The 18,494-nt window shown below is 38.2% G+C and overlaps 1 protein-coding gene across 7 annotated transcripts in view; it reads left to right on the top strand.

Annotated features, from left to right (window-relative positions):
• GRID1 (glutamate ionotropic receptor delta type subunit 1) overlaps nucleotides 1-18,494 on the top strand; it is a 482,872-nt gene that overhangs the window by 261,750 nt on the left and 202,628 nt on the right. For all 7 annotated transcript variants that reach the window (XM_072930971.1, XM_002191537.6, XM_072930974.1 and 4 more), the window contains one exon: nucleotides 2,834-3,039. In XM_072930971.1, the coding sequence (XP_072787072.1) occupies nucleotides 2,834-3,039 (206 nt within the window). The remainder of the gene's footprint in view (nucleotides 1-2,833; nucleotides 3,040-18,494) is intronic.

Raw genomic sequence — 18,494 nt, 5'->3', positions numbered from 1 at the left:
TTATTATGTCTTATAAACAGATGCTCCTGCATATGGGCATGTTTGTCTATTTGTGTACTGATACATTTTAAGAAATGATTGCCCTCTTGGTAATTGTTGTGAATAATTATTTGTGAAAAGAGATTCCATTATGTAGGAACCTAAAATTGTTAGTCACCTCTTCAAACAATTCTCTTCAGTTGCCACTTCTACCCTTGAATTCCCACAAAGCCTTCTCCTTTTTCCTGGTGTCAAGTAGGAGCAGGCATGTCAGCATTCAGGAAGGTATCATCACACAGCTCTTTCTAATTGCCAACACTGAATAAATTCACATTCACTTATATCTGTGAAAAACTCACAGATTGTGCTTGCACAGTTGAGCTTGGACAATCTCATCCATCTCAGATTTTGCTTTCTCACCTAGCTGCAAAAACTCAGAATCCTTTCCATTTTTCAAACTGGAAAATAGTCCATTTTCCTTGGGGAAAGGTTTGTAAGGGAATATACAATGCCCTTCCAAGTCTAGATAGCATCAAGTATTTTACACTTGTCTACAGGAACATTTCTAAATGGTAGTTCATCAAGTCAGCTGCAAACGTGAGGCATAAACCCCCCAGAGCAATATCAGCACAGTTAATCTTTTGTAAACAGCTTGCTTTTGGTGGCTTGTACAAAAAGACAAGTCATTACTAAACCATGAGAAAGGGAATTTTCTTACTGCTTGTTAAACACTGCAGTAATTTTGAAGGACTAAACAACACTGAAAGAAAAATCTTTGTGTTTTGTACCATGCATATCCATAGTTTGCATAGGTACAGTAATGAGTGCTATGTAATGAATGCAAATTCACAAAATCCAAACTGACTTTGAGAACTTTTGTGAAATACTTTAACCTGTAAATGATAGGTGTTTTTCACTGTCATTATTTCAGACCAGCTGCAATATTTAGCAGTTACACACATGCTGAAGTCCTCTGTTGCTTTCAAGAAATGCCTGCATAACAATAAACCCCATCCTGGGGTTCAATTCCCCCCCTGACAGGGGATTTAGGATGGTGAGCAAGTCTGAAGTTTATGACACTGGGACAAAGCTGCTATAGACTTGCCTGAGCTGAGCAGCAAAAAATCAGCACAGCCTCTATGACTGCACCTTTCCTGATGGTGTGGCTGGCTGGCTGGATGATCATGTCAACTAAACCAGAATTAAAAACTCAGTAAGGAGTCCACTGTGATTGGCACAACCCAAGTTTAGTTTCTATTATTTCTGAGGTTTTTCTGCAATTCAGGTGATTTTTGAAGCTGAATTAATCATATTAACAAGCATTCTCATGTTTGGTTACAGGTGTGAAGCTACTCGAGGCAGCTTGTTTTTGTCTTGGATCTGACATTTGCTGGTTGACCCTAATATATTGCACTTGTATATGAGCTAAACTGGTGCATCCTCACAAGATGTTGCTTTTATTGGGTTTCATGTGCCACTTTTTAAGGGGGATGGAAAGGACTTCATGTGTGTATTTTGTGGCCATCAAAGGCCATGTTTAGGGGTGGTCTAAGAGCCCACTCAGGTGTGGCAGCAGGGAGTGCTGTTGGCTTCTGCTGGACTGGCTTCCATCCTCTGACTTGAGCAGTGTCACAATGTGGTTACTTCAGCATTTAAAAAACCCCAAACTATCCAGCAGCTGGTACAATGTAGTTTGTAGAGATTGTTAGCTATAGTGACATTTTCTGAAGAGGAGGTTTCACTATGGGTTCAGTAAATGTGCTCTAATTTCCACCATTTGGCTTCACCCACAAGCTGAAATTTAATGATAAAAGTGTGAGAAATGAATCTGAGAGGCTTTAATACTTTCTTATTCATGACAAGTTAGACATTTTTTCCCATAAAATTAAGGGTTTCTAAGGACATGGTACAGCTGCAATCGAGTCACTGCTAATTTTGAGAGCAACCTGCTTCAATATAAGCTTTGACATTTTTCTTGTTCTAAATTTCACTACAAAATAAAACCTCAGACATTTATTACAGACAAATGCTGAGAGTATGAATGAAGATTGAGTACAGTTTGAACTAGAAGATTTCAGCATGATCATATGAAATGTATTCCTTCACGTTAATGCCCAGAAATGTGGTTAAGAAAAATATATTTTTTCAAATCATCCTGACTTTGAGGCATAGAGCTCAAAGGACAATGTTTTAAAGGGACTTTTTTTGCATGATTTCTCTTCTTTGAACCAATTTGTTTTGGTTTTAAATACTAAATATATTGTAATTACACTGGGGCTTTGTGCTTCTTTTATGAGTTTATGGATAAATGGTAAACCTCTGGTTAGGCAGGTTATTTCCAGGGCAGGAGAAAAGGGCAAGTCAAAAGGAAGGCTGTGTGTTCTGGATCTTGTATTTTTTCCTTGGGAAAAGCAGCTGTGTGAGGTTATAGGAAGTGAGAAGTTTAGGCATGAATGATTTATCCCGTTTATTTATCTGCTCCTAGATTTCTGCATTTGACCTGTGATGCTGTTGGGGTGGGACTTTGTTTGGGCAGCGTTAAACCCCATAGCTTTGAGCCTCTGGGGAGGCTTGCAGAGCCACCCAAATGCATGAACTGGCTCTTCCTAGGAGCTGTTCTCAGGCTGCAGGGAAAGGCAATTGATGGAGTTTCCCTGTTGGCACTCATGATTAAAAATGGTGGTGTGGAATACTCTTCTTCAGAGAGCACTTCAGGAAAAAAAGTTAAAAAAAGCCTTTTCCATATAATTAGTGCTTCTTGCATAACTGGAAGGAGGTTCATGGCTTTTTTTAATTTTCTCTTATTTATTTATGTATTTAACTTATTTCCCCCCCTTCCCTTCCTGTGTTACAGATATACGTGGACTGCAGGGATTTCTCGATCAGGCCTCCAGACTGGGACTTGATGTATCATTACAAAAGGTGGACAGGAACATCAGCAGAGTGTTTTCCAACCTTTTTACCACGATGAAAACGGAAGAGCTGAACCGCTACCGGGACACGCTGCGAAGGGCCATCCTGCTCCTGAGCCCACGGGGAGCCCAGACTTTCATTAACGAGGTACGTGCATGGGTTTTTTATCTTCAACGTTTCCAAAACATGATTATGACCCATGTTTTGCCGTTCTGACAGTGCTGGTTGTTTAATGTCAAATAAGATTGTCAGCCTCCAGTGCCATGGAATTGAAATGTCTCATGCTACATGGAATGCTTGCTTTGGAGTTAATGCAAATGGGGCAACATAGGCCAGATATTATATAATATAATATACAGCTCTATGGGGGTAATTATTTTTGTCTTGTTGTCTTCTGTATCAATACTTTTGTCCTGGATTTCAACCACTGTTAACAAGTGACCAGAAAATCTGCAATGATCTATTAGAAATTAAATATAATGTGCCTGAGATAGCTGTCTTTGCTGTGGAAATCTCCAAATTTCTATTAAAGGGGCACAATACTGATGGTTGAAAGTTGAATTACAGAGGTTTTTATGAAATATAAAGTAGGAATTATATGTTTGTCTTATTTTCTTAGTGGCTTCTTGAAATCAGTGATGCTAATTAGGACAGGGAGGCAGCTGTTGGGCAAACTTTTAATTAATGTGCTGTGGGCTAAGTTTTAGCATTAATTAGTTTTATCCAGCTTTCTTAATATTAAATAATGAATTATTTTACAGTGCTTTCTATGTCAGAGTTGAGAATGAGAATTTAAGCTCCAGTTTAAGTTTGTGTATTCATTAGCTAAGATTTTGGCAATAAAGTAGGGCTTTGAATTTTTTTTAACTAACCAGGGATATGACTGAACCAAGAAATTAAAATGTGGATGGGACATGTTTCCAATTACCAGTTTTTCTCCATCAAAGCCTGTTAAATTAAAAAAAATCAACTCAAATTAGCTCATTAGGGGTTTTTGTACCATAACCGCCTTAGTAAATTATCCACATTTGTGTTCATCAGTGATTTTTTTAAATAACAAGGTAAATTTTATCCTAAATAAATGAGGCAAATAGGAAGATTGGAAAAGACTAGGCACAGGGACTAATTCTCCTCAGGTTTGTGCACACACAGGTATTTGCAGTGGAAGAATGAGGGAGTTATCTGCCCTCCAAGTGCGTGCAGCTCTCCACAGCTCAGTCAGCTGTTTTCGTAGGAGGCCTCCAGCAGAAATGCAAATTGCCAGGGAGTCCTAACCAAGCATCCACATCAGGTTAAAAGAAAATGCTTTACTGAGACCCCAGCTGGGTGTCCCAAGGGGGACACAGAGCTCTGGGGTTGTTTGGTGAGCCAGGTGGGTGTCCTGTCAGAAACCTGAGGTGTCTCTAGGGTAGGGGCCAGTATTAAACTGTATTAAACTCTTTCACTACTCACTTCACCTTAAAGCACTGTGTACTATAGGCATTAAGACTAATGAGCCTGATAGATTTCCAGCTCCCTGCAGGAGTTTAACAGTGGGCAGAAATGAAAAGTAATTTATTTGGCAATCTTCCTGTATGGAATATTGACTGATTCAGAAAAGCTTTACAAGAGAAAATTTAAATCTTGGAGAGGAATTCTCAAAAGGCTTGAAGATATGAGGTGTGGAGTGTAGGGGAGAATCTTTCTCTGATAGAGGCTGAACTTATATTTTGTGGAGAGTTAAAATGACTGCAGTTCTTCAGTATCTCAGTCAATAAGTGCAACTAATTATCTACAGCACATTTTCAGGGAGTCTAGAATAACAACCTGCAGCTTAAATGAAATATGCATTTTTATGTATTTCACTGAAATGCATCATTCACAGTGTGTGGCAGTAAATTCCTTCAATAGCTTGAAGGAACTTATTCAATTCCACAGTAGGTATTTTTTACTATAGGTACCATATTGCTCTATACTGACTGCTGTTGTTATAAATCTCACTCTACCCCTTGGAAATTGTTTAGGGCTTTTATTCAGTTTTGGCAGGAAAAAAGCCCTCTGAAAAAAATCTAAGTAGCAATGCTAGAAGAAAATGTAGGGATGTTATTTTTAGATTTTGCACATATTTTTTTCTCTTTAACTCCAGTTAGAAAAAGAAATTGAAGAACAAAGATGTTTTAAAGCTGGACATGGAAAATTTAATGTGAAAAAGAGGTTCCTTATTAAGATTTTTAGTTTTGCTAAGTTGATGTTTTGTAGTGGGGAAAAAATTTCTTACAAATTTCAATCAGATTTTTGTTAAAATGTGTTGGCTTATTCTGGCTAATGATAAGCATAAAGATATGTTTATCTTCATGAAAACCAGGTGTTGAACACCAACCCTCTGGTGAAATGCAGAAGAAAAATAAAAACTGTGTTTGGATTATGAAACCTGAAATAAACAGATTTAACAGATTTTTCTTAGCACAAGTCATAGATATCAGCCATTGGAAGCTGGTACAAGATCTATTTTGCCTTGTTTGATACTGCAAGTGATATATTTTTCTTCCTAAAAATACAGATCTGGGTTTCAGCCTCATCATCTCTTGGGTGGGCCAGAGACCTCTCATCTGATTTTGGATGTACAAAGTTAGGGGACTCTGCCATCTCATGTGTGAAAAAATTTTGAATTGTGAAAGAATTAAATTTTACTAATTTTTATTTAGGGATGGTTCTCATTTAGCTGTCTTTGCATCTCAGTGCCTGGTTCTGTCATATGTCAAAATTACTGAAGTAGAAATTATTGACCTTTCATAAGTTTTCAAGATTTAGTATTTTGCTATGAAATAGTTTTGACTGTAAGAACAGAGAGGAGAAGGAAAAAATATATTTTCAATGGTATTGCTATAAACCTGGAATCAGCCTTTGTTCAGAACAGGGATGGTAAATGAATTTATAAAATGTCAACTATCTTAGGCTATGCATTAAAAGGGCATTTAGGGACTGAAGCACACCTAAAGAGTGTTCCTCCTTAAACAGTTGAGAAAAATGTTCCTATCTCCATCTGCAGAAATCCCAGATATATTTGTCTCAATTGTAACAGCTGTATGTTTGCCAGGAAAACAATTTTATGTTTTGAAAAATGTGTGATCCTCTTGTAAGGAGATAAGAGAAACTAATAATTCAGAAATGGGAAGACTTAGCACTTTGACCTTTTTTGTTGGTTTCTTTGGCCCAGACACAAGAATCTGAGACTCTAAAGGCTCCCCCCTTGAGACACTGAGGATTCACCTGCCTCTTAGCAATGGATATGTTTTTTCAATTGCAAGTAGAGGTATTATTTGTATGGATTGCTTTTATCATTAGGGCTGTACAGTGAAATGAATAAATGGAAAAAAAGTTCAAAGAGGTGACAGAAATGATGAAAGGATGGGAGAGCATGACCTCTGAGGAGAGGCTCAGGAACAGCTATACACAACCTGCCTGAGGGAGCAGAGCTGCCAGGCACTTGAGAGGAAACATGAGAGGAGGAGGAGGAGGAGGAATTATTTAGGGTGATCATGGGATGTCTAACAGGAAGTAATGACCCGTAGCTAAACAGGGAATGCTTTCTAACAGGGAAGCCAGTGGGACAATGGGAGTGTTGGGCAGGAGAGTTCAGGGGGGCATCGTTCTGCAGGGCGTTCAAGAGCTCACTAGATAAAACACTCTGGTAAATCAGGTTAGCAGTTTGTCCTGAATTGGTGTGCAGGATGTTCTAGGTGACCCAGGAGCCCTTCTGAAGATCTGCCAGGAAACATTTGTTGTGTGAATAAGTTCAGACTTTGTACTTTTTATATACAGCCTATCTGAAGAGGAGGAAAAGATCTTGTAGTTCAGCACTTCTCAAGGTTCCTGTGGCAGGTGTGCCACAGTTCCTAACCTCTGTGGAGGGTTTGGTTTCTTAATTCTTCAAGAACACATGGTTTATTTGGGATATGTATTTTAATAGGATTTGTCTTTATAAATGTAGGTGATATCAATAGCTTCATAGGCTTGACTCTTCCTTTGCAGTATTTATATACAACTTTGCTTTTGAACACCAGTGAAATGGAGGCTGTAACCCAGTTGCATGCAGTTATTGACTTGAATATAGAAGGCATTATCAGCTTTACAAAACCTTTAACTCAGCATTACTTGTAATTTTGGCAGCTTCACTGGAGTGAAAAATGTTTTTGTTGAGGTGGATCTCTGAAGATGCTGTAGTTCTTTGTGAGCTGGCTGCAGGAAGGTTGTATGCATATCCCTGCAGCACAGCAGCCTAAAGCAGAACTCTCTGCATGCCTAGGATAGTAAGCAAGTTTTTTTAAAAAAAGAAGACTATAATAAAAGAGAGCAGATGAATTTCTTTAAAAATTAATACAGAACTGCTTTATCAATGCAGCAGGGTTACGTGAATCACAGCAATTCCAATTTGAGCTGAAGCTAAAAATTTGCAGTATAACACTGTATAAAACAGCTGTAATTTATCTCTGCCCTGTTTATATCATCACCTCAGTGTCCTCATTGGAAAGTAAAGTCTTCTCTGTTTCTCTTTCACCCTAGTTCCTGCTAAGTGTTTTGACTGATTCTTTATAGGTATCCTGCTTTTAGTTTGGGGGTCATTTCACAGTGATTTGTGGCCTTCCTTCAATCCTGGCCACTGAAGATGCTGAGCTCCTTCTTCCCAGAACACTCTCAGTTGTCACCTGCTGGAGAACCATGTTCCATGCTTCTCTTTTCCCTTCTGCAGCTGGTGGCATGCTATTACTTGACTGGAACTGAATGAAGTATTTATGGCATCTTGAACAATTTGCACCCACAAGCATTTGTATGAAATAGTTTTCCAAGGACATTCACTGCTCCAAATTTAACAGGAAAAAAGTTCAATATTAATTTTCTGGCACTTAGCACTTCATCTCTCTCACTTTTTTCTATTTATGTTACAAACATTCAACATATTAGTCCATATCTCTGTTTTATATGCAGTATATAAACATCTAAAAATATTGTTGAATAATTTTGGGAAAAAATATTATGCCTTATCTATTTTAGAAGGCAGTTTCTATATTTAAAGAGCTGCTAGTGATTTGTGTGTGCTGGTAACAAAACTGTAGAAATAATACATTCTTCTTTCAATAGTTGAAGCTAAATTATACCCGCCTTATTTCTTCTACATCCTCCTCTGGTATTCTATTTCTTCCTTAGAACTAAAATCTTGTCTGCTATTGTTGACATTTTCAATATGCTAAGACTCTTTGTGTTTAAAGAGAATAATAATTATAATTAAAGCCAAAGCAAACCTCATTGAATTGCTAAACTTAAGTGTAAACAAAGCCCTCCCATTCTGGGATAAATTGGCTTTGAAGCAAGTTTCTTTCCACTGGGCCAAAAAACCTCCCAAAACACAAACCCTCCTACATTTTTCTTCACAATGACTAATCCAAGGGATGGGATTATTCTCACAGGGATCCCAATCAAATGTGTTTGGAACACTCAATTACATGGGTTTGTAGACACTGTGAAGAGGGGGGAAAATTATTGAACAAATGACTTTATGAATTGCTTACATAGCTTCATCTAAATGGCATTCTTTTTACTACTGCAGGTAGAAGTGACAATTTTAATTTTTTTATTTTTTACTCCACTAGAATATTGCATGAGATTTTGAACCTGAATGTCGAAATCATGAGAGGCAGGAGGCTTGCATCCAGTTTTGTATATCTAACAATAACTGATAGCAGTTTTGTGAGGTCAATTGAGCAAAAACAACCGGAAATTGGATGCACTGGCTGGAGGTACAAAGCCCTTTTGAGTCTAAATACTGCTTTACTGGCAGTTTTAGCAAGTCTCTCTGTGTCAGCAATGATGTCTGCTGTGAAAGAACCTGATTTCTCTGCTCATATTCTGAATCTGATGACTGGGTGCATATACATAGAAGATCATGAATTTTTAAATGTCATTAAATCTGTATGTACAGGAACCAGGCTTTCCTCCTGCTCCAAATGCTTCATCCTCAGTGCAGTTTTTGGTCCTCATTTCATTGCAGGTGTTCAGCTCCTAAAACATGAGTCATTTCAAAATTTTTCTGCTGTCCACACATAAGGATGTCAAGTCCAAAGGAAACTGTGCCAAACATCTAGCTGAAAAATTGTTAAATAAATTTTGAATTAACATTCATTTGTGTTATGAGCTTTACAATTTTTTTTAACAAACCATTTTTTCAACATTTTTTTTTATTATTTGCTGATCTAGAACTTTGGAGAGCTTTAACCTCAAGATAGGGAAGATTCTCTCTGTCGTGAGAGGCTGCATTTATATTTGGGGTTTTTGGAAGGAACAGGATCTAGTAATGGTTTGGAAACAAATGTGTTGTCCTGGGAAAAGACAATCCACTTTCTTTAGTATGGCCTTTAAAGCACTCAGTGCTGGCTTTTGTAAGAGCTGAGACAGGAAAAATCTAGTGGGCACTAAAAACCCAAGGCTATCAAAAATTAACCCTCTCTCCAGCTACTCCTTCATGGATTTGTTTTCCACATTATTTCACTTCAGGATGTTTGGATGACCCCTTGAATACTGTGCAATTTAAGAATAGAGTTCCCATTTTAGTATTTTTAGTACAGTGCAAAGTGGAACTGAATGCTCTGACATATTTGTGGTCATTATAATACATAAATATATGCAAAAAGTTTCTCTGAAAAACTGCAAAGCTGTAGATGACTTTGTTGTTCTCAGCAAGGATAATTTTCTGCAATTTAGGTATAATTTACAAGAAAGGAGATATTACTAATTAATTATGGATGATTAATTTTAAAATAGAGTCCTGCAGTTGCATTTCATCACTATACCAGTGTTTGTCATTGTAAGGCACTGGCAGAAACAGCACAGGTACATGATAAAAATATGTTTGCCTTACAAAAACTGGAAAAAGTAATGGCCATAAAAAAGCTACTTACCATCTTCCAGTTATACTTTTTCTTATAAATTTAGTGACTTGTTTAGCTGACTGTTCTGGAGAAGCTTGGCTTTGATAATTAGAAAATACATACTGTAATACTCAGTATTAAAATTTTGAACTTACAACACCAGTGTGTACACACCATAGGTACAGGTTGACTTTTTCGAAGTTTCTAAGCACAGGGACTGACTTAGGAATACGGGACTCTTCACAATCATCTCTTCCCTAAAATGCACTTCTAGACCTGTTGTGCTGGATTGAGAAAATCACTGATCCATTTTGTTTGTTGTCCCAGAGGTCACAGAAGAAGGTCATTATCCTTGGAAGGGATGAGTAATAATTGCTGATAATAATTTACACCTGCTTGGCATCTTTTCACAGGAGGTTTTTAGCAACTTTTAGCCCATGAAATAAAATTATATTTACCCAGGACTTATTTTCAGTTTCAAACTAATTAAAAAAATCAATTTAAGCCTTTACTAATTGCTGGCAGCACACAGTTTAGTGCTCTGTAGGAGAGAAGAGCTCAGATGAGATTTAGGTGGGTTTAAGATTAATCCCAAGGAAGGCATCCTAGGACTGGTGCTGTGTTCTTCTTCCAGTTCTGAGGCAGGCAGGCAGCACCCAGTGTAGGTGTGAGGGTGGTGGGGCTCTGGCCCCTGTGTAGGAAACACCTCTGAGTGTTATGTCTGATCCTTCACAGTTCAAAGGGTAGAGTTCCTGGAAAATCCAAAATAGAGGGTCGAGGGAGCGCTCTGCAAGCGCGAGGGGAGGAATGTTTGGGAGCCTCAGTCATCAAGGACAAGCAGTTAGATCTGATTAATAAAGGTTATAACATGAGACAGTGGGGTAACTGTGCAAGGAGATTGTCTTTTCCTGAGGCAAGGAGTGTTCTGTGCCAGAGGAACAGCCCCGAGTGTTGTCAGCTCCAAGTGCCAGGCGTCACTTCATTTACCTCGGGACCTTGGAGGGTGGCAAATACCACAAAACTAGCAAGGGTTTAAGAGCTGTTTTGGAAAGGGAGTGGAGTCCTATGCTAATAATTACTTTTCCTGGTGCTATTATAGCTGGTGTGCTTGTGCTTGCTGTACTTGAGTGGCTTGTTATGAACAGAGATGTTGTTTTACTGGGTGCTGTATGAATTTGTGTCCCTAAAGAATTTGCAGTGTGCCAGAAATTACAGAGATATCTGTGGAGTAAAAAGGATTGATGATAAATGTTGTTATGTGAAACAAATAGTGTCCTCATTCCATGATCTTAGAAATTAGCATTTTGAAAATAAAAGAAATCAAATTGAACTAAATTAAATGAAGAATTTTAAAATACTTGTGGAAATGTTTTTATAAATAGGGGTAGGTGAAGGATGTTGAAACTAAGGCCAGAATCTTCATGGAGAGTTAGAGATAACCTGAAAGATTGGAATAAAAAGTTTGTGGTGTATTGGAAGTGAAGATTGTTAGCCTATCTTTGATGTGACAGGTAACAAGGGAGCTGTTGAAGCAAAAGGAAGAGTTGGGTGAAATGATCAAAGAAAGGAGTTAGATATCTTCTTTGCAGCAGAAGTTTCACTGAGATATGAGAGGAGCTTGATTCTTAAGGTCAGAAAGATGAACTTGGAAGTAATCAATACGTAATATCATCAGAGCTGGGAAAGGAATTTCTGCATTACAGATGGGCTAAAAAACCTGTTTATTAGAAAGATTATGTCTAGAGAATCTCTGAGATTTTGAGTTTATCCTGGATGAGAAGTAAGAGTCAAAGATGACACTTGTGTTGTAGTCCAAATTGGTAGGTCTGATATTCTGTCTGTCCATTTTGACTGAAAAAAAGGATTTTCTTTGCCTTTTGAAGGGAGAGTGTTGAGAAATCTCCTTATCCCCATGAAGCTAGTAGGGATATCCTGAAAGCAGTCAGTCTAGACTGACCAGAATATGAAAAATGTCTCACAAAGAAGCAGATCAAGACTCATCAGCATATGAATGACAGGGTATCTTTTTTTTGCTAGTTTGCTTTCAGGATGAAGTTAGTGTAAAGAAAGAAGACTACAGAGTGAATGGGTATAGGACCCTCTATGGGAACTTGGAGAATTTCACAGAAAGTATTCCCTGGAGAGACTGTGCTGGAGTGTCATAAGAGGAAAACAGGAGAGAGGTGCTGGGAAGAGAAGGTTTATCAACAAGAAATGTCATCAACTCTATTCAAAGCATCTGGGAAGTCCAGGGGGAGACAGTAACAAGTTCAGAGTGTGGCTAAAAAAGTGAATGTCAGCAGGAGGATTTCAGGTGAACCCCACGTTAAAGGGTCTGCCGTGGAAGTGAGAGGAGGAATGGGGTGATAGGATAGGGATTGAAGAGAGGGAGAAAGGACAGATCTAAAACACTTCTGGTCTTGTGGGTGAGAAACAGGGCAGGAAGAAACTACTTTAAAGGTATGTGGTGAGAACTTCTAATTGTTACGAGGGCAGCCATGTGGAAGATGCCTGGTTCCAAAAGCTGGAAGGCATTGGACATGTGGAATGAAGGGGCAGACTGGCAGTGGGAGCACTTTCTGTGGGCTGGGGTTTACACCACCTTTTTAATGGGCACTGTGTGAGCTCCAGGGTGGCAAATTAGGAGTGAGCTCTGTTTGTCTGCAGTTCTTATCACATGTGCAGCTGCTTTGTGTGCTGTCCTCCAGTCAAAGCTGTATATTGATAGACAGTAGAAATGACATGCTTTTGTTGCTGGTATTTTGGCTGTGTGCAAAATTTCTTGAGAGAGAAAAGAGTTTTTCAGGTCTTGGAGCTTTTCCTTTGCAGTGTGAGGGTTACGGGAATAAAAGCAGCTCTGACAATATCCTCTGTGGGTAAGAGCTTTGTGTCCTAAGGAAAATTTCTGATAGTTTTCATTTTTAGTAATACCTTTTTACTGAATAAGTAATTGAATAAGTAATTTCTTGCTTAAATTTGCAGAGAAAGAAGTATTAATCAGGTTTCTGTACAGAGATTTGCTGTTATTGCCATTGTTTTTGTTCACTGTTTGTTCAGGGTTTTGTTCAGATACGTTTTCATAGCTTTTATTCAAAGATCAATTTCCAAGGTTGATCTCTTTCTGTTGAGACAGGTACCTAATGATTGTTGCTACAGAACATTAAATGTAGAGGAGGTAGAGGATCATTAGTCCCTTTTTTACCAGCTGGGGCATGGGGTTGCAGAGAAAGTAGGCAATTTACTGACTTCACCTGAAACAGGGATTGAAGTTCTAAATGTCAAACAAAGAACTTGCCCAAAAGGTCATACTTTCATTTGATGCTGCCAGGTATATCTTTGCCACTATTGGCACCAGGTTGTTTCATTTGAGAGAACTGATTGTCCTGTCAGTCGAGTGATCCTTTTTTCAGACCTGTGGCCTTTAACCCCGACACACTGTGTCAAATATTAAAACTTTTTGAATAGTTTGTGTTGGCTTTAGTTTCAGGCAAACAATGAAGCTTGCACATACAGTTCTACAGAGCATTTAAAGGGGTGCTCAGGTAACTTTAAAAGTCTGTATTTTATTTATTGAATGGAGTCCTTTCATTGTTATGGAGTTGCAGTTCGCTATAGACCGTGCACTGTGAAAGGGATCAACTTGTTTGGCACTGACCCATCCATTTAACTTGAAGCAATCAGATTTAAAGCTTTGCACTTTATTAATGTGTGTGCAAATAGCAACTGGGTTCCAAGGACACTCTTTAGGAAAGCACCTTGAGTGATTGGTCTTGATATATAATTCATATTTTGCTTCCAGTTTTCCAAAGGGAAAAAAATCACATTAAAATTATTTTTAGATAATACTGTAAAGGGAAAAGATTTCGTCATTGGCATATGACAATGACTTTGTGTGTTTAGTGGAAGTGTATTGACTTGAAAATGTTACAAATTCCCTAACAAGTTTTTCCATAATTTTATTAAAGAGTAAAGAGATTATTTTGAGATGTACATCAACATGTTGAAAAGTCCTCCAAACAAAACTCATTGCACCACAGTGTTCCTTTTCTAAACTCTACTAGCATTCAAGGTATTTTAAAAATCAATGTCGGATCTGAATGCGTCTTGATTGAGAATAAGAACCACCTAGCCAATAGAACATTTCAGCCTGGGTACAGTTATGAATTCTCAATAAAAGTGTGCAGTTCAAGACAGACTGCACAGCCCTGATGGCTCCCATAAACACCCTAACACTGGAAATGCCCCTATGTAGATAAGGTGGTTACAGCATCCAGGGCAAATGAGCAGTGTCCAATTTGAAAAAAATCTGTGGCATGTGCAAGCAATAAAAATAATACCAAAGAGACAAAATAGTAATAAACGGAGGACGCTAAAACCCCATAAAATTAATTAATAATTACTTCATAAGGCAAATTAACAGCTATTGTATTTAGTGCTGAGCATGTTTGAGTAAAATATATGTGCTTATGTAATATAATGAAAAAAAAAAAGTATGTACTTAATGGAGTTTTTATATATAGACACACATGTACAACTTGTAGATTGTACTATGCCCGGGTTAGTCACTTAATGAGGAAATTGTGTACCTGAAAATACAGAAAAGCAGAGAGTAAATATTTGTGTTTTGTGCAGCTGAAAAGAGAATAAAGATATTGGAGCAGAAATGAACCAAAGACTGCAAGCTTTTCAGGGTTTTTCTGTTTCAGCTCATTAAGATAATTCACATTTCTGATGTTCCCTACTGATAATTGCAAATAATGTTGGTGCCTTTCAGCATAAACTGAGTAAAGAACTATGTCTTTAAAAGCCTTTTGGAACTGGGCATTATCATGCAGGGGACTTGCAATGTTGACCAAATAGAACAGGAACAGTGTAGAGAAACTGCCTCACTGAGGCTCATCAGCACTGAGTTTTCTGTGAATGATGAAGACACAAAAAGTAAAATAAAAAAAAGGTCAAACCCTTACTATGAATGAGCAGGGAAAAGCTGTGTCCTGGCAGAGCACAGAGATCTCTTAGGGAACATGAGGAATGGTTTAGTGTGAGTGATAACATCAGCCAGGCTTTGGTGCCAGAACTCTCTGCAGTTTAATGGTGACTTGAGCAGAAACTGCTATTTGTGATTTCCAAATGAAATTTAGGGACTGCTGCAGTCCCAGATGATAAGGAAAGCGATCCTGAATGAAATGACTCAGTGGCAGTGTCAAAGCACCAACAAATTTGTGAATAATCTGAGGCTGAATAGTCAATTTTGGCATTTCAAGGCTGGTCCTCCTGGCATGCATCTGCAGAGGAAAGCACTGGCTGGCTACATGGAATTAGAAGTTACTGAGAAGGTAAAAGGGAGTGTTGAGCTCTATAGTGTTTTCAGTAGGAAATCGATGGATGTGTTTAAATTAACCTGGCTGTACTGGTGCTCCTGTTGCTGATAGCAGCTGCCTCATATGTCAGGGGTAGAGCAGTCACACTGATATGGCCACAGTGTGGTGTGCAAATCCTTATCTCTGGTCTGGTTTTTGCTACTCTGAAAAATGAAATTCAACAAAAATTATATTCAACTTTGCTGGCCAGAGAATTAATGTCTTTCTCTTGTTCCTTTTATTTCACCCTTTCCAGAGTTTCCCTTTGTGATAGATTTGACTCACTTCTTGTGGTAAATAAGAGTTTCAAAGATCCTTACTGTAAATAATAGTGCTGCTGATGTTAAAATTATCTACATAGGCATTTAATGAGCTATGTTTGCACTGTTATAAGTGGTAATCTAAAGTTAGAATTAAGAGTATATATAAATCTTTACAGGGAGGTAATGAACCAGTTATGCTGTGTCCAGAAGCTTTGCTTGTGGAAAGCTCAATAAATTCTTGTTATTTTAACCAAAATTTTATTGAAAAGAAACCTCTCCAAAACCACAAAACCCCACAAGATCTTGCTAAACCACTGAAGCTTTCATGCTGGTTGCTGTAATTAAAAGTGAACACAGTGAATGTGTTTTACCACATCACTGGAGCTGTGAACACCCTCTGTGGCTGTGGTCAAACAGTTAAATCACGGGACCAATGGTTCTAGAGCATAATGTCACCTCTCAATTTCCCACTCTGGCATTGATTTGCAAAGTAATATGACTTTATTGAAACCACTATTACTTCAGCAAAGTGTTCCAGCCAAGATGCAGCAACTTTCCAAGGGCTCTGGATTTTGTTTGTCACTGTCAGCTGTGTGTGGAAGGATCAGGAGACCTAGCAATGGAGACTTAGAGTAAGAAAAAGACAACCCACCAAACAAAGGACAAAAATTTGTGAGCTAGAAAATTACTTTGGTACTCGAGTTCTAAAAAAGACTAAATGAATTTTAAAGAATAAGAATACAGAAATGTTTCAACTGCTTTAATAAGGACAAAATAGTATGGGAAATCAGAACATGTGTGCCACTGCTTTTGCTAATGCTCATTATTTACTTGTTATTATTTATAAGCAGTCCTAAAACAGTTGCTAATCTTCTAGAACAAGACTTGGGATATGGAGATTCTGTTTGCAGTAGATATATTATTATGTGAATATTTCAGGGATAACTTCCTATCACAGCAAATGTATGAGGATAAAATCCAGTGATGTATCTAAGAAATCAGAGCAAAGTAATGAGAACAAGGCAAGCTAAGTGGATGGGGTAGTTTAGATGACTGGGCAAGTCAGATGTTTGTGTCAGTGTCTTGAGTTTGAATTATCCATATAATGAATGTTTGAGAAAACTTTGAAAACCCTTTTTGTAAATCAGCACATTCTTCATTCACCTAGAATAACTGGTGTCCATAGAGTATGTTAATGTTAGGAAGAAATTTAGTGATTCTGACTCGCTGTCCTTCTCCTGAACCTGCCTGTTTGTTGTTGTGGACATTGTCCCTCAGTCTTGTGCTGCTCTCCCTTGCTCCTCCACAAGAGTGAAGGCAAGGGAATGGGGTTGGTCTTTTAAAAAGCTGGGTAAACTAACATCATCAGCATGTGAGGCAAGAGAGGATGGAGTAGCAGAGTGCTGCATGTGTCTTGCCCTCATTCAAGCAGGGAATTTCCACTCATCAGCTGAATCTCCTGAAGAATGTCAAAATGTTATTGAAGAAAGTCCCACGCAAACTCCCTTCAGTTCTTTGTTGCTCTTGACAAGAGTACATTAAGTTCTCTAATGCGCAAGGGAGCTGTGTCAAAATGGCTGGTTTGTGCATTTCCTGCTGCTGTTTATTGGCAGTACGGCTTCTGGAAAGGTTAAAGTAGAGCCTATTCATCCAGAATTCTGGCAGCAAAGGTAGCCAGAGTTTTGGTGCCAGTCCCTTCATTTGAGTTTGACCTTGCTTTCCTCTTGGTGCTCGCTGTAAAACTTCTCTGTTCCGACACTTAAAATGTTCTTGGTTTGAGAGGTTTCCAAACCTTGTGATAAACCAGACATTTCCCTTCTGCTCTGTGTCCCTGCCCAGTCACTTGAGCTCCACCAGGGCATGTCACCAGGCTGCTGATGTCAAGGACCACAGTTAAGCTGAACAAAGTGTAGAATGGCAGGGAATTTCTCAGTGGATCTTTTAAAGTGTGAAATGCCACTTTTGCACCTGGTCTGTACTGGGCTTTTGAAGTGCTCTCCATTGCTCTCTCTTCTGAGGGCAGCACTTTTATTTGATGCTTAAACAAGACTTCTACCCACACAGGTGAGGACCATCTGTCTGTTCTGTCCCAAATTAAGAGTGTCTTGTCAAATGAGACTCTTGGGCATCTATGTGAATAGCCTTCTGCTTGTGCATTTATTGCAGTTTTCTTCAAAACAAGAACGGATTTTTTCTGAGAGCAAGGAAGGAGATTTTTTTCTCTTGATCCCTTGAAAGTCTTCTAAATCATTTGGGAAAAAAATTGACTGGGCATCAAAGACAAAATTAAACATCATGGGGCAGTAGCAAAACAGAAAGTATAAAGATCAGATTTCAGAAGATGATGCTAAGGGCTTTTGATGGTGCTTAAAAATCAAGTTCATAACAGGTTTAAGAGCAGCAAGAGGGGCTGAAGAGTCACAGAATTTTGATAGAATTAAGGGAAATGCCATATACAGATTCATAATGTTAATATTACCATGATATCTCATTTCTTGAGTAGGTCAGCAGGATTAAGTGGAGGCTGTCTAAACAAGGATGAATTTTACCTTTAAGCCCTCAGGGATCAATAGAAATCTGAAACTGCAGAGACTGAAAATTGAGGGCTACTTATTTTGTGTAGAAGACATTAACACTAATAGAGAGACATGAATATTTGGAGACATCCATTGATGATTGCGAACAAGGGTGTCATGGAGGGAAGGAGTTCAGCAAACATCTTGAATCTTCTACTTCTCATTTGAATATTGCTGGAACTGTTGTTCTGCTATTTTATCTGTATTTCTATTATATAATTCTACAAAATTGAGAAGGCAAACTTATGATGGAAAGCAAATTATGAATTTGGAGAGAGCATGCAGAGACTTGTATTTGTATTTTGGGAGTGTTTTTGGTTTGCCTTGCAAGAATCCTGTTTGTATTTAATTTAAATATTTATAAGCAAATAGTGAATTTTAAATGTAATTCAATGAGAAGGGTTTGAGTTAGCTGCTATTTCCACCAATAAATAGTAAATTCCCTTCAAGATTAGCAAATGAAGTATGATATAAGCTATTAGAAATACTGCCAATAGAAAT

The sequence above is a fragment of the Taeniopygia guttata genome, chromosome 6 (genome assembly GCF_048771995.1).
Source record: "Taeniopygia guttata chromosome 6, bTaeGut7.mat, whole genome shotgun sequence".
NCBI classification, from domain to species: domain Eukaryota; kingdom Metazoa; phylum Chordata; class Aves; order Passeriformes; family Estrildidae; genus Taeniopygia; species Taeniopygia guttata.
The sequence above is the reverse complement of the archived record's forward strand: the minus strand, read 5'-3'. Positions and strand labels throughout refer to the sequence as shown.